General features: G+C 39.9%; 1 protein-coding gene across 1 annotated transcript in view; it reads right to left on the reverse strand.

The window, feature by feature from the left end:
- Positions 1-13,661, reverse strand: part of slc7a9 (solute carrier family 7 member 9) — a 79,096-nt gene that overhangs the window by 52,821 nt on the left and 12,614 nt on the right. Inside the window, exons 2-3 of the mRNA XM_073070145.1 lie at positions 6,161-6,311; positions 3,947-4,094 (exon numbers count right to left, since the gene is read on the reverse strand). Coding sequence (XP_072926246.1) covers positions 3,947-4,094; positions 6,161-6,283 — 271 coding nt within the window. The 5' untranslated portion in view covers positions 6,284-6,311. The remainder of the gene's footprint in view (positions 1-3,946; positions 4,095-6,160; positions 6,312-13,661) is intronic.

Below are 13,661 nucleotides of genomic sequence, written 5' to 3' on the forward strand. Positions count from 1 at the left end.
TTTTGAATGCACTTTACAAAAGCATTAGCCTGGGTTCACCATTCACCAAAAGTGATACTAGAGCTGGTGAAAGACTAGATATTCTATTGCACATGACTCACCTCTTGATGCTCCAAAACCTCTGCACTATCTACAAGCACAAGGCAGAAACATGACGAAATAATGCCTAAGAAGTTCCAGGTTAAAGAAAATTGTTTGATTAGTAGCCCATCCCACTATCCTATTCATTCATTTCCACACTCCCCCTCCCACACTGTGTGTATAACACCTATAATGTATACAGGCTATATCAGGGCTGCAAACCTTTTTGACAGTGTGTGCCCAAATTAGTGATAATATTCTAAAAAACTCTTTAGCATGCCATGTTAATTTTGAGCAGAAACCATCAATAATTAATGAATTAGTAACAATACTTATGGACTTTAAGGGAAAAGGATAAGTCCTGTTGCCTACTTATGTGTATTCATTAATAAAAGAGACAGATTGAAATAAATAGAGCATTTTAGAAAACCTGTTCAAAAGTTATTAATATTAATCTTTTAAAAAGACAATTTAAACATAATGTAATTTCTAAATAATACTTTTTGTAGCCATTTTCTATCAAAATACTGATATGTACACCAGCTCTGAGAGGATTTCAGAACATATCCAACATCACATGTTCTTGGAAACACTTCCTAAACCGGTCTGAGAGGTTTCTTGTGAAATCACGTCACTGCTCTCAGGTTGTAAAAAACCATTTGTTGCTTCATTTAGCACTAAAGATACTGATTATCTGCCTTTTTATTATAGGTGGGGTCTAAAGAACCAAGGGGCAGCACTGCTTACTAAGCATCAACAAAACTTTTATGTGCATCATCCTGAGCAGACGTGCCATAGGTTCAGCACCCCTAATATAGTTTAATGCAGCTACCCATTTTCCTATTATATAATCTCAAACATCAATAATGAAAAGAGCATTATGATGATAATATCACTATCTATACAGAATTTCCAATCACACACCAGCCAGACATGGAACAGAGCTCTGCATATCTAGATGGCAATCACATGAGAATTTTCCCTAAAGCTAGAATTTATTTATCAAACTCATGTTCCTTGCAATGTTATATGAAAATGTGGGTTAGTATAGATTGTTAGTTCATGGGTCAAAAGATGAAAGAGGGAACTGCTCACAGAAAAAATAAAGTCCGTTTAAAATACCCTTACAATACTTCCAGGTTATTGATAGCTTTGAAAAAGGTTGAATTATTACCAGGATATAAATAGTTTAAAGTGATTAATTATTAACTGAACTTTTTGAAGTTTTTATATTGCCAAATTATAATTCACCCGATTAATTACATTGGATAACAAAGATTTTGCATCCTAAATAGTTTTGGGTACTTATGGATAGCTTATGGGTTTTGGGCTGCTGATCATGAAAATCATCATGGAATTTCCCTATCACACACCATTTTTTTTTAAGTAGCCTATATTTGTAATTTCACTTTATAATTCAAATCAATTAAAATGTTGCCTGCAATGTAAGGTGAAATATTTTCTGCCTTGTCCAGGCATGCGTGGGCACGCCTAGGCAGGACAGATGCTGCATGGCAGGACAGGTTTCAGAAAAGCTATACATTTCTGTGAAGGATTTTAATATTTGGGACAGATGTTTCCCAGAGTAACTGTTGCCAAGATTAAGGAAGGCATTTTTGTTGGTCCATAAATCAAACAGGTCATTAATGACAGGCAATTCAAAGAACTTCTAGTGGGACCGGAGAAAATCACACGCAAGGCATTCAAGGATGCTGTTGAAAATTTTCTGGGCAACTACAGAGCACCGAACTATGTGCAAACTGGTTGACAACATGTTTCAAGTATACAGACTATGAAGTGCAATGTGTCATCTACTGTATCTTACTACTCAGAGATGAGCATGGTGAAAATTTTCACCAAAACATTGCAGTCATGGAGAAATGGTATCAGGGCAACTGGAATCCATCAGTGCTGGTTGATTATTGTTGGATATTTAAGCAAGACACCTCAGGACACAGAGTACAAACAAAAATCTTCAACAGGTCATTTTTAGCTTAGTTGAATTATTGCAAAGCATCAGCCTTATATTCAATAAAAGTTAATTTCTGGTTTCTCCAAATTCCTATGTGGGGGTGGAGCTAAGGTGGTGCCAAATTGCTGCTTCTTTGAGCTCATCTGAGCAAGCAGCTTAAATTCCTTTCTTTAATATCTCTTTTTCTTTCCCTTTCAAGGTGGCTGTGGTTCTGTCAAAGTCATTGATCTGCCACAGCACTCAAACTGCAGTTTTTCATGCCAGATGAGTTCCTGGTCTTGAAGCTCACCGACCGGCCATTTTTCCAATATTCTTCAGGTGCAGCCTGGAAGATGGCACCTATGGGGTTCAGCCCTGTGGCCTGGGAGAAGAAACACCAGGATTTCACAGTGGACGAGGGATCGCCCTCTCTCTTTCTCTCGATGGTGGGGAGAGTTTGCTGCCGATTCTCAAATCAGAGAACCTCAGAATTAAAAGTGATGTGGCAGATTGTAAGATTGCAGCAGCGACTGTTTGTCTCCCCTTTCGCTGTGAAACGGGTGACATCTTTTTGTCCCTTGTTAGTAAGAGTGAAAGCCTGTGGCATATCGAACTGTCAGATAAACAATAGTTTTATGTTGACTACAAACCTCTTTGGGGGCTTTGCTATTGCTTGGTGGGTGATAGACACTGACACCTTCTGCCAAAATGGGAGGGGTGGAGCGGGGAGTTTGTATGGGGGAGAGGGAAAAGGGAAGTTTGGGGCTCTTATTTTATCGTGGATGTCTACAAAGAGTAAGAATTTCAGGTTGTATATTGTATACATTCTCTGATAATAAATGAACCATTTGATACAAGTAGTCTGGCATTATATTTGTATTCAGCTTCAAGCTGTCTATCATAAACAAAGAGAATTCTGAGGAAACAACACTTCCAAAAAAATTTGTTGTCCGGTGTTATATTTTTATTCAATTCTGAGAATACTGCATTAGGTTAGTATTCATAAGTAAGTTTTTCTGTAATTTAGATTCCCTCAGTACTAGAGAAATGGGTTTAAGAACCGCAAGAGCAAAAGCATTGGTTAATTGGAATTTTTGAGCTAATTAGAAGACAATATCATTTAAGCTCTTTAAATTTTTGTACAATTCATTTATGATTGAAAGCAAGAAACTAGTAATGGAAGTTCCAAAATTTAGTGTGAGAGTTACCTTAATTGTTTAAAAGCAACGTCTTTATCCAAAGGATGGTAAATTTGTTAACACATGCAGCTGAGGAGGCCAGGCCGTTGGGTGTATTTAAGGCAGAGATTGATAGGCTCTTGACTGGACATGGCATCAAAGGCTACGGGGAGAAGGCCAGGAAATGGGGTTGAGGAGAAGAAAAAAAAAGGATCAGCCATGATTGAATGGCGGAGCAGACTCAATGGGCCAGATGGCCTAATTCTGTTCCTATGTCTTATGGAAAGTATTCATTCTTAGTTAATGGGGTTTTTTTTCAGATAGTTTGTTTTGTGCATTACTTTATCTCTGTAGAAGGTATAAAACTATCAATCATGCAGGTTGTCAATGCTTTCCATGCCATTTATAATTTTCTTCAGCTGTTTGGGCTAGGATGATTGACTTTTTGTAGTACTAGTATGCAGAAGAAGATGGTTTTTTCATCCAAAGGGTAATGGAGCCTGGAACTCAGTTCCTGAACAAAAACATCAAGACAATTTTTAAATGTAGCTGATGTATCAGTCAAAGGCTTGTAGGCCATATGAGTAGGGAGAACTGAGAAATGTAATCAACCAAAACAGCTTTTTTGAATGGCATAGACATGATGTGCAAAGTAATCTTCTTTTCAATGCTGCAAATTTCTATTAGAAATTATCTTTCAAAAATAAATTTTAATAAAATGTTACCAGTTACTTACCCATTGTTGCCAGGACTCCACAAGCTGCCCAGATAATCAAACAAGGGCCCACCGCTCCAGTATTGGTTAAGACAGATGAAGGTGATATAAAAATTCCTGAGCCAATCATAGTCCCTACAATGAGACTGATACCACTAATCAAGCCAACCTTTACATGAACAAAGAAAAAAGTTTTATGTAGAAAATATGGAAGGAACAAAAGCCATTTAGCTCACTTTGTCAATAGCTCATACATTGAGGTTACTCTGATTAAACAGGAAATATTTTAAATTGTCATGGTGCATTGCACGATAAATATGTATACCCATAGATAACAAAAAATATATATATTTGCCATTGCAATTAGAAGACCAATATCATGTATAAAGATTAAAAATATTATATACTGCTAATTTTAATTTCAAGTCTTTTTATTATTTTGCCATTTATTAAATTAAATTGTACTTTTTCAGTTCATGAATGCCTGGGGTACCTTACAAACCCTTTCACAATTTAGCAATGATCTGGAGATTTTTAAAATTATTCTCTCTCAACTGAGATCAAATCATTTATCAAAAATTAAAAGAAGCAGGGTTTGTGGCAGGATTGTTGGCAGCTTAGAGGAACGGGGGATCTTGGGGCTCACAGCCATAGGTACTTTAAAGTTTCTGCACAAGATGTTAGTGTGGTTAAGAAGTTATATGGTATGTTGGCCTTCATTAAGCAAGAGTTCAACAGCTACAGGATGAGGCTGCAGTGCTATAAAACTCTGGTTAGACTACACTTTGGAGTATTGTGTTGAGTTCTGTTCATCTCACTACAGGAAGGATATGGAAGAGGGTGCAGGTTTCTTCCAGCCATCCATTGGATCCTACTTTTTTAACAGAAGGTATCAGATCCATACTACCTTCTAATCAAGTACTTGAAAGGAAGAAAGCCTTCCAGTGGCCTGCTTCTGACAAGCATCCTGTGTATTTTTTACCTGTAATAAGATTGATAAATGGGTGATGCGTATGAAGTGATATGTAGCAATGGGTGGTGTGTATTATCTATTTGCAATCTGAGCTCTGTGTGCTTCAGCATGCTGCACCCACATATGTCACTCACTTCTCTTCTGAATACACACATAAGCTAACCTTGGACATACCACCAAAGATCACTGGTTGTTACAACCTTTGGAATAAAAACAACCTAGCTCAATTTGTTGACATATCATTGACAAAAAATGATTTTATGAGTGTACTTAAGTGTAATTCAACTTTGTTTGGATGCTAGGTTATCATCCAAACACCAATTTAGAAATTTAATTCAGATAAGGCCAATGTGCAGACCATATTAGAAACAGGAGTATTAGGAGTGTAATGGTACGGGATTGGAAGAAACTGCTACGGATCTTGTAAAGGAGATAATTAAAATCCATAAGAGCATAAAATGTGGCAAGCATAAGTTAATATTAATTAGTGAACTTTGGAAGAATAGATTATTTTTTATGCATATACATTATACCATTGATGATAATGGTTTTAAAATAACTAATAAAATTGCATGTAATCTAAGATCCAATAGCAGATTTTTTACTTATTATCAATGTGGAGTGACAATAAAGAAAGTGTTGAACTACATTGGAAAATTAATTTTAAAATATTAAAGTGTACTGGACAGTTCTCATTTTGGACTTTATTTTTGGTTTCCAAGGCAACATAGGTATTGACATTCAAGTCAAGATAGCCTGCAGAAAGGGCTGTAAGACTGATATGGGTGGATTCAAGATTTAAGTTAATTGAAATAGATCTCATTGGGATTATGAAACTTTGAAACTTATCACAGAAATTAGTAAAACTGGTAAAAGTATGAAAATTCAAAGTGTTTTTCAGAAATAGCATTATCAAAACCCAAGTGGTTTTCTGGACTTACTTGAGCAAGAGGAAAAATAATTTTATATGATGTAACATTTTCCTGCATTGATAGTTAGCCAATTTAAAAATGATATCTTCCTTATCTATGCTGAAAACATGAGTTGGAAATTGATCAATATATAGAAAGTAACAATTTTGAATAAGGTGGCAACATCATTTTAATTATATTTTATATTTTTCAAAGAATCAACATTACAATAATTTCATTGCTTGAATAAAATAGGTTGACTAGCTAAGAAGAATCAATTATGCATCAGTTGCACAAGATTCTAAATAAAGTCAGAGCACTTCCACGAATATGCTTGGAAAGTATACTTACCTCTTTCTGTAAAGCTACACTTGTCGCTTTATTCTGTTTGAATTCCAACTCTGTTTCAGTGGTTTCTAGGCTCCTGTTCTTCTCTGAGTCAATCTTCCTTTTTGTCACATTCGTTTCATCCATTGTCAGCTCCGAACAATCGCTTGAGTATCTATTGGTTACAAGTCAGCCAGTTATTAAGAGACAACTAACATATAAATATTATAGTCATTGCTTTTGAAAGCACTGAAGTGGGTTTATATTACATAATAATGATTTATTGATGAAAATTAATTGGTACAATTACAATCTTAGAAATAGAATGAGAAGGCAGATAAATGTGTGGCTGAAGAATCAGGGCAGGGGGCAAGGATTCAAATTTCTGGATAATTGGGACCTCTTCTGGGTCCAAAAGGGATGGGTTGCACTTAAATCTGAGGGGGACCGTTATTCTTGTGGATAGGTTTACTGGAGCTGTTGGGAGTGGTTTAAACTAATATGGCAGGGAGATGGGAACCAGTATGATAGAGCTGAGAATGAGCCAGCAGATTTACAACTAGATGATGGATCTAACATGAATGTAAGAAAGGAGAACACAAAGATTGGGTTCAAATACAGACAGAACAAAGAATTAATTTGCACCACAGAAGCAAAATTCAAAAGGGCAATGAATGCAGGACTGAAGGTGCTATGTTTAAATGTGTGTAGCCTTTAGAACAAGATGGACAAACTTGTGGCACAATTAGAAATTGGTGGGTATGACATGGTGGGCATCACTGAGTCCTGGCTGAAAGAAGGCCATAGATGGGAGCTTAACATCAAAGGATATACTTTGTATCGAAAGGACAGGCAGGAAAGGCATAGGTGTTAGCCTTAGGTTGGTAAGAGATGGAATTACGTCTTTAGAAAGAAGAGACATAGGGTCAGAGAATGCTAATTCTTTGTGGTGGAGTTAAGCAACTGCAAGGGCTAAAAAAAACATTACAGGAATCATATATAGGCCTCCAAATAGTAGCCAAGATGTGGGGCTGAGTTTGCAAAGGGAGCTGGAAAAGTCATGTAATAAGAGTAATGTCGCAATTGTGATGGGGGATTTCAATATGCAAGGGAATTAGGAAGAGAGGAAATTTGTTCAATATCTATGAGATGGCTTTTTAGAGTAGCCTGTGTTTGAGCCTACTAGAGAAAGACTATCTTTGATTGGATATTGTGTAATAGCCCAGATCTTACTGGGGAGCTCAATGTAAAGGAACCCTTAGAGTCAGTAATCATACTATGATTGAATTCATACTGCAATTTGAGAGAGAGAAGCATAAATCACATGTATCAGTATTGCAATGGAATAAAGGGAATTCCAGAGGCATGGGAGAGGAGCTTGCCCAGGTGGATTGCAGGAGGATACCGGCAGGGATGAAGGCAGAGCGGAGTTAGCTGAAGTTTCTGGGAATAGTTCACAAGGCACAAGATAGGTATGTCCGTCCCACAGAAGTTGTTTTCAAATAGCATGACTAGGCAACCGTGGCTGACCAAGGAAGTTAAGGACTGCATAAAAAACAAGGTAAGGGCATATAAGGAAACAAAAGTGTGGGGGAAGTTGCATGATTGGGAAGCTTCTAAAATCTAACAACAGCCAACAAAAAAGCTATAAGGGAAAAGATGAAATATGAGGGCAATATAGCCAATAACATAAAGCAGGATTCCAAAAGTTTTTTCAGTTATATAAAGAATAAAAGGGAAGTGACAGTTGATATTGGATCAATGGAAAATGATGCTGGTGAGATAGTGATGGGGAACAAAGAAATTGCAGATAAACTTAGTGGGTACTTTGCATCAGGCTTCTCTGTGGAAGGCACTAGTAGTGTTCCAGAGGTCCGTGAGTCAGGGAGCAGGAGTGAGTGCCATTGCTATTACAAAGGAAAAAGCGCTAGGCAAACTGAAAGGTCTTAAGGTGGTAAGTCACCTGGACCAGATGGACTACTTCCCAGAGTCCTGAGAGAGGTTGCTGAAGAGATAACAAAGTCATGCCTTCTTATCCTAGACTACCCTACCATGGGAAATAACTTGGCCATATCTAATCTGTTCAAGGCTTTTAATGTTTGGAATGAGATTCCCCCTCATCCTCCTGAACTCTGGGGAATACAGCCCAAGAGCTACCAGACATTCCTCATACAGTAACCCTTTCATTCCTGGAATCATTCTCATGAATCTTCTCTGACCCCTCTCCAATATCAGTATATCCTTTCTAAAATAAGGAGCCCAAAACTGCACACAATACTCCAAGTGTGGTCTCACGAGTGCCTTATAGAGGCTCAACATCACATCCCTGCTCTTATATTCCATACCTCTGGAAATGAATACCAACATTGAATTCACCTTCTTCACAACTGACTCAACCTGGAGGTTAATCTTTAGGGTATCTTGCACAAGGACTCCCAAGTCCCTTTGCATCTCTGCATTTTGAATTCTCTCCCCATCTAAATAATAGTCTGCCAGCTTATTTCTTCCACCAAAGTGCATGACCATACACTTTCCAGCATTGTATTTCATTTGCCACTTCCTTGCACATTCCCCTAAAACTATCTAAGTCTCTCTACAGGCTCTCTGTTTCCTCAGCTCTACCCATTCCTCCACCTATCTTTGTATCATCAGTAAATTTAGCCACAGATCCATTAATCCAACAGTCCAAATCATTGACATACATCGTAAAAAGCAGCGGTCCCAACACCGACCCCTGTGGAACTCCACTGGTAACCGGCAGCCAGCCAGAATAGGATCCCTTTACTCCCACTCTCTGTTTTCTGCCAATCAGCCATTGCTCCACCCATGCTAGTAATTTCCCTGTAATTCCATGGGCTCGTATCTTGCTAAGCAGTCACATGTGCTGCACCTTATCAAAGTCCTACTGAAAATCCAAGTACACCACGTCTTCTGCATCTCCTTTGTCTACCCTGCTTATAATTTCTGCAAAGAATTGCAGTAGGTTTGTCAGGCAGGATTTTCCTTTCAGGAAACCATGCTGGCTTTGGCCTATCTTATCATGTACCCCCAGGGACTCCATAATCTCATCCCTAACAATCAACTCCAACAACTTCCCAACCACTGAAGTCAAGCTATCAAGTCTATAGTTTCCTTTCTGCTGCCTCCCAACCTTCTTAAATACCAGAGTAACATTTGCAATTTTCCAGTCATCGGGTACAATGCCAGAATCTATCGATTCTTGAAAGATCATTGTTAATACCTCTGCAATCTCTCCAGCCACTTCCTTCAGAACCCAAGGGTGCATTCCATCAGGTCCAGGAGATTTATCCACTCTCAGGTGCTCACTGAGCACCTTCTCAGTCGTAATTTTAACTGCACAAACTTCACTTCCCTGACATTCTTGAATGTCCAGTATACTGCAGACGTCTTCCACTGTGAAGACTGATGCAAAATACGCAATCAGTTCCTCTGCCATCTCTGTGTCTCTCATTACAATATCTCCAGTGTCATTTCAGAGATGGCCACGACGTCATATTTGCCAATCTGTAGCTGAGTTTCGAGATCGCCCATTTTATTTCTTATACTGCGTGCATTCAAATGTAACACTTTCAGTCCAGTATTTGTTGCTTTCTGTTTTAACTGCACCATGCCTCAATTGCCCTGTAGCTCATGCCACTGGCTGTGATGAAGTCTCATCTCCTACCTGTTCTTTCTATAATCTCTGTTGCACACTATCTTTGACTTATTTCTGTTTTCCCCTTCCTGAACCCTATCACTCCGTTTCCCATCCCCCTGCCAAATTAGTTTAAACCCTCCCTAACAGCTCTATTAAACGTGCCCGCTAGGATATTGGACCCCTTTGAGTTCAGGTGTAACCCGTCCTTTGTGTACAGGTCGTCCCTACCCCAGAAGAGGCCCCAATGATCCAGGAATCTGAAGCCCTGTCCCCTACACCAGTCTCTCAGCCACACAGTAATACACCTGATCATGCTATTCTTGCCCTCGCTAGCACGTGGCACAGGCAGCAATCCTGAGATTACTACCCTAGAGGTCCTGCTCTTCAACTTCCTACCCAACTCCCTGAATTGTCCCTTCAGGACCTCCTCCCTTTTTCTACCTATGTCATCGGTACCAACATGTACCAAGACTTCTGGCTGTTCACCCTCTCCCTTCAGAATACTCTGCACCCAATCTGAGACATCCCATACCCTGGCACCTGGGAAGCAACACACCATGCCGGTATCTCTATTGGGCTGACAGAACCTCCTGACTGTTCCCCTCACTATGGAATCCCCTATGACTACCACATTCCTCATCTTCTTCTTTCCCTTCTGCACCATGGAAACAGGCTCAGAACCAGAGACCCAATCGCCATGGTCTTCCTCTATCAAGTCATCCCCCTCAACTGCATCCAAAACGAGATAATGATTACTGAGGATGGCCACAGGGGTGCTCTCCACTATCTGAGCTCTTCCCTGACAGTCACCCACTTATCAAACTCCTACAGCCTCGGGGTGACTAACTCTCTGTAGCTCCTCTTTATCTCCTGTTCACTCCCTCAAGTAAGCTGTAGGTCATCGAGCTGCAGCTCCAGATTCCTAACGCAGTCTCTCACAAGGTGCATCTCGGTGCACCTGGCGCAGATGTGGCCATCTGAGAGACTGGAAGATTCCCACATCCGACACCCTGAGCAAAATACTAACCCTACCGACATGCTCACTATTCCCCAAAAAAATGCAAAGAAAAACCAAAAATGAAGTCCACCTGCCCGCTCTCACCGAAGCCTGAATGAGCCAAAGCCTGTTGCTTCTACTCTCACCACAGGCCTACTCCCAACAATGGCCACTCCGTTTATCCCTGCTGTACTTTTATTTAGGCTTATCTACGGGTTGTTGCTGCTACCAGCTTGTCAGCAGTGTTCTTGAAATATTACAGTCCTGGCAAAGATCTGCTTGCTAATTACAGACCAAGAGGGTTTGTCTGGAACCTCACTACTCCCTCTTGGAGAAAGGTAACCAAGGAACAGAGAAACAATTCTTTCTCTGCCACTTTTCCAAAGTAATTCTGGAAGTTCAGTTAACTCAGTAAAACACAGACCCTAGGACTGAAAAAAAGATGGTCAGCTTGAAACATTAACTGTTTCTCTTTCCATAGATGCTGCCTTACCTGCTGAATGTTACCAACATTTTCTGTTTTTATTTCACATTTTCGCCATTTGCAGTTTTTGGAATTTTGGTTATAAAAGACAATTTACCACTGTCCTCCCCCCACTTTTGCCCAGATTCACCCTAAAACATAAAGTAACTCTTTACAAATAAACTTTCCCAATGGGTCCTGAACTCCACCATGGATGGTCCCAAGCCTGGCTGCAAAAGGAAGAGGGTTGGGTATGGGGCTAGCAACCCCATCCTGTAAAAACTCAGATCTACAGAAGCACCAATGGGAGCTCCGAAGCCCTCATTCCTGGGAAAGGAAGGATCTTCAAAGATGGACTACACATGGGGACAACTTGAAAGACTGGCCCAGGACAAAAGGTGCTGGCCAGCTTCAGCCCCAGCAGGCATGATGGGCTAACAAGAATGGATACTGATACTTGTAAACCTTTGGCTCTCCCATGTCGCTTGCTTAACAGTTCTCAATTGCCAGCCTATTTATAACTTAAACTTCTGTGGGGAAAAGATTCCCACACATTACTCAAAAGCAGTGAACTACCAAATGGGGATTTTCCATGGAAACAACACACAGTGCATAGACACACATGAATTTTATTGAGGGTAATAAATCTAAATCTTGCCAATTAGTGGGTGGATGAAATTCCCTGATGAGGCAATAAAACCAGATATAAAATAAGAAAATTGCATAGATGAAATAAATTCCAGTTCTGAACTAGAATTGCGTAACCACATTCCCATCTCAGAAGAACCATGAACTCCTCCTATATATTCTTTTCTCTAGACTTACCTTCTCCAGTGATCTGCTACTTCCTGATCATGGTGACTAGTCACACTTAATGCTGCTATCGCTGAAGATGCCCGAAATGCATCACACCATAAACACAAGAAATTCTGCTGATGCTGGAAATCCAGAGCAACACCCACAGAATGCTGGAGGAACTCAGCGGCTCAGGCAGCAGCTATAGAAATTAATGAACAGGCGACGTTTCGGGCTGAGACCTTTCCTTTCTTCAGGACTGGAAAGGAAGGGGGAAGGCACCCTTCCCCTGCATTAGATCAGCCATTCTGCTCATTCATGGGAGGAAAGATGGAACAGGAATGACTGATTGTGATTTGCATATTATTACCACCTATCAGAAAGGTAATGCAAGCTCGGACTCTGATCTCAGCACACAGGGTACCACATACAATAGCTTTCCATTTCCTTTTCATTTGTTTTACTCTGAAGGAGATGATGTTTGCTTATTCTTAGGTTGTACTGTCTGGAGAACCAAGATGCAGAGAAATGGCTAAGAAGGATACACAAATCTTACTTGGGGCCCAGCACATTCTTTCCTTACTCCCCAAAACATTCTTGGATACACATGGTGGGGGCTCAGAGTTATGTACACCTCACTACCAACAGCAGCATCTATTTCAGAATCAGAATTATTATCACCAGCATGTATTAACTTAGCAGCAGCAGTTCAATGCAATACATAATATAGGAGAGAGAAAAAATAAGAATAATAAATAAAATAAAACATAATAATAAATAAACAAGTAAATCAATTATATATATTGAATAGATTATTTAAAAATGTGCAAAAACATAAATACTGTATATTAAAAAAGTGAGGCAGTGTCCAAAGCTTCAAAGTCCATTTAGGAATCAGATGGTAGAGGGGAAGAAGCTGTTCCAGAATCGCTGAGTGTGTGCCTTCAGGCTTCTGTATCTCCTACCTGATGGTAACAGTGAGAAAAGGGCATGCCCTGGGTGCTGGAGTCTTTAATAATGGACACTGCCTTTCTGAGACACTGCTCCCTATAGATGTCCTGGGTACTTTGTAGGCTACTGCCCAAGATGGAGCTGACTAGATTTACAACCTTCTGCAGCTCCTTTCGGTCCTGTGCAGTAGACCCTCCATACCGGACAGTGATGCAGCCTGTCAGAATGCTCTCCACAGTACAACCATAGAAGTTTTTGAGTGTATTTGTTGACATACCAAATCTCTTCAAACTCCTAATAAAGTATAGCCGCTGTTTTGCCTTCTTTATGACTATATTAATGTGTTGGGACCAGGTTAGATCCTCAGAGATCTTGACAGCAAGGAACTTAAAGCTGCTCACTCTCTCCACTTCTGATCCCTCTATGAGGATTGGTATGTGTTCCTTCATCTTACCCTTCCTGAAGTCCACAATCAGCTCTTTCATCTTACTGACCTTGAGTGCCAGGATATTACTGCCACACCTTTCCACTAGTTGGCATATCTCACTCCCTGTACGCCCTCTCGTTACCACTTGAGATTCTACCAACAATGGTTGTATCGTCAGCAAATTTGTAGATGGTACTTGAGCTATGCCTAGCCACACAGTCATGTGTATACAGA

The sequence above is a fragment of the Hemitrygon akajei genome, chromosome 17, assembly GCF_048418815.1.
Source record: "Hemitrygon akajei chromosome 17, sHemAka1.3, whole genome shotgun sequence".
NCBI lineage: Eukaryota > Metazoa > Chordata > Chondrichthyes > Myliobatiformes > Dasyatidae > Hemitrygon > Hemitrygon akajei.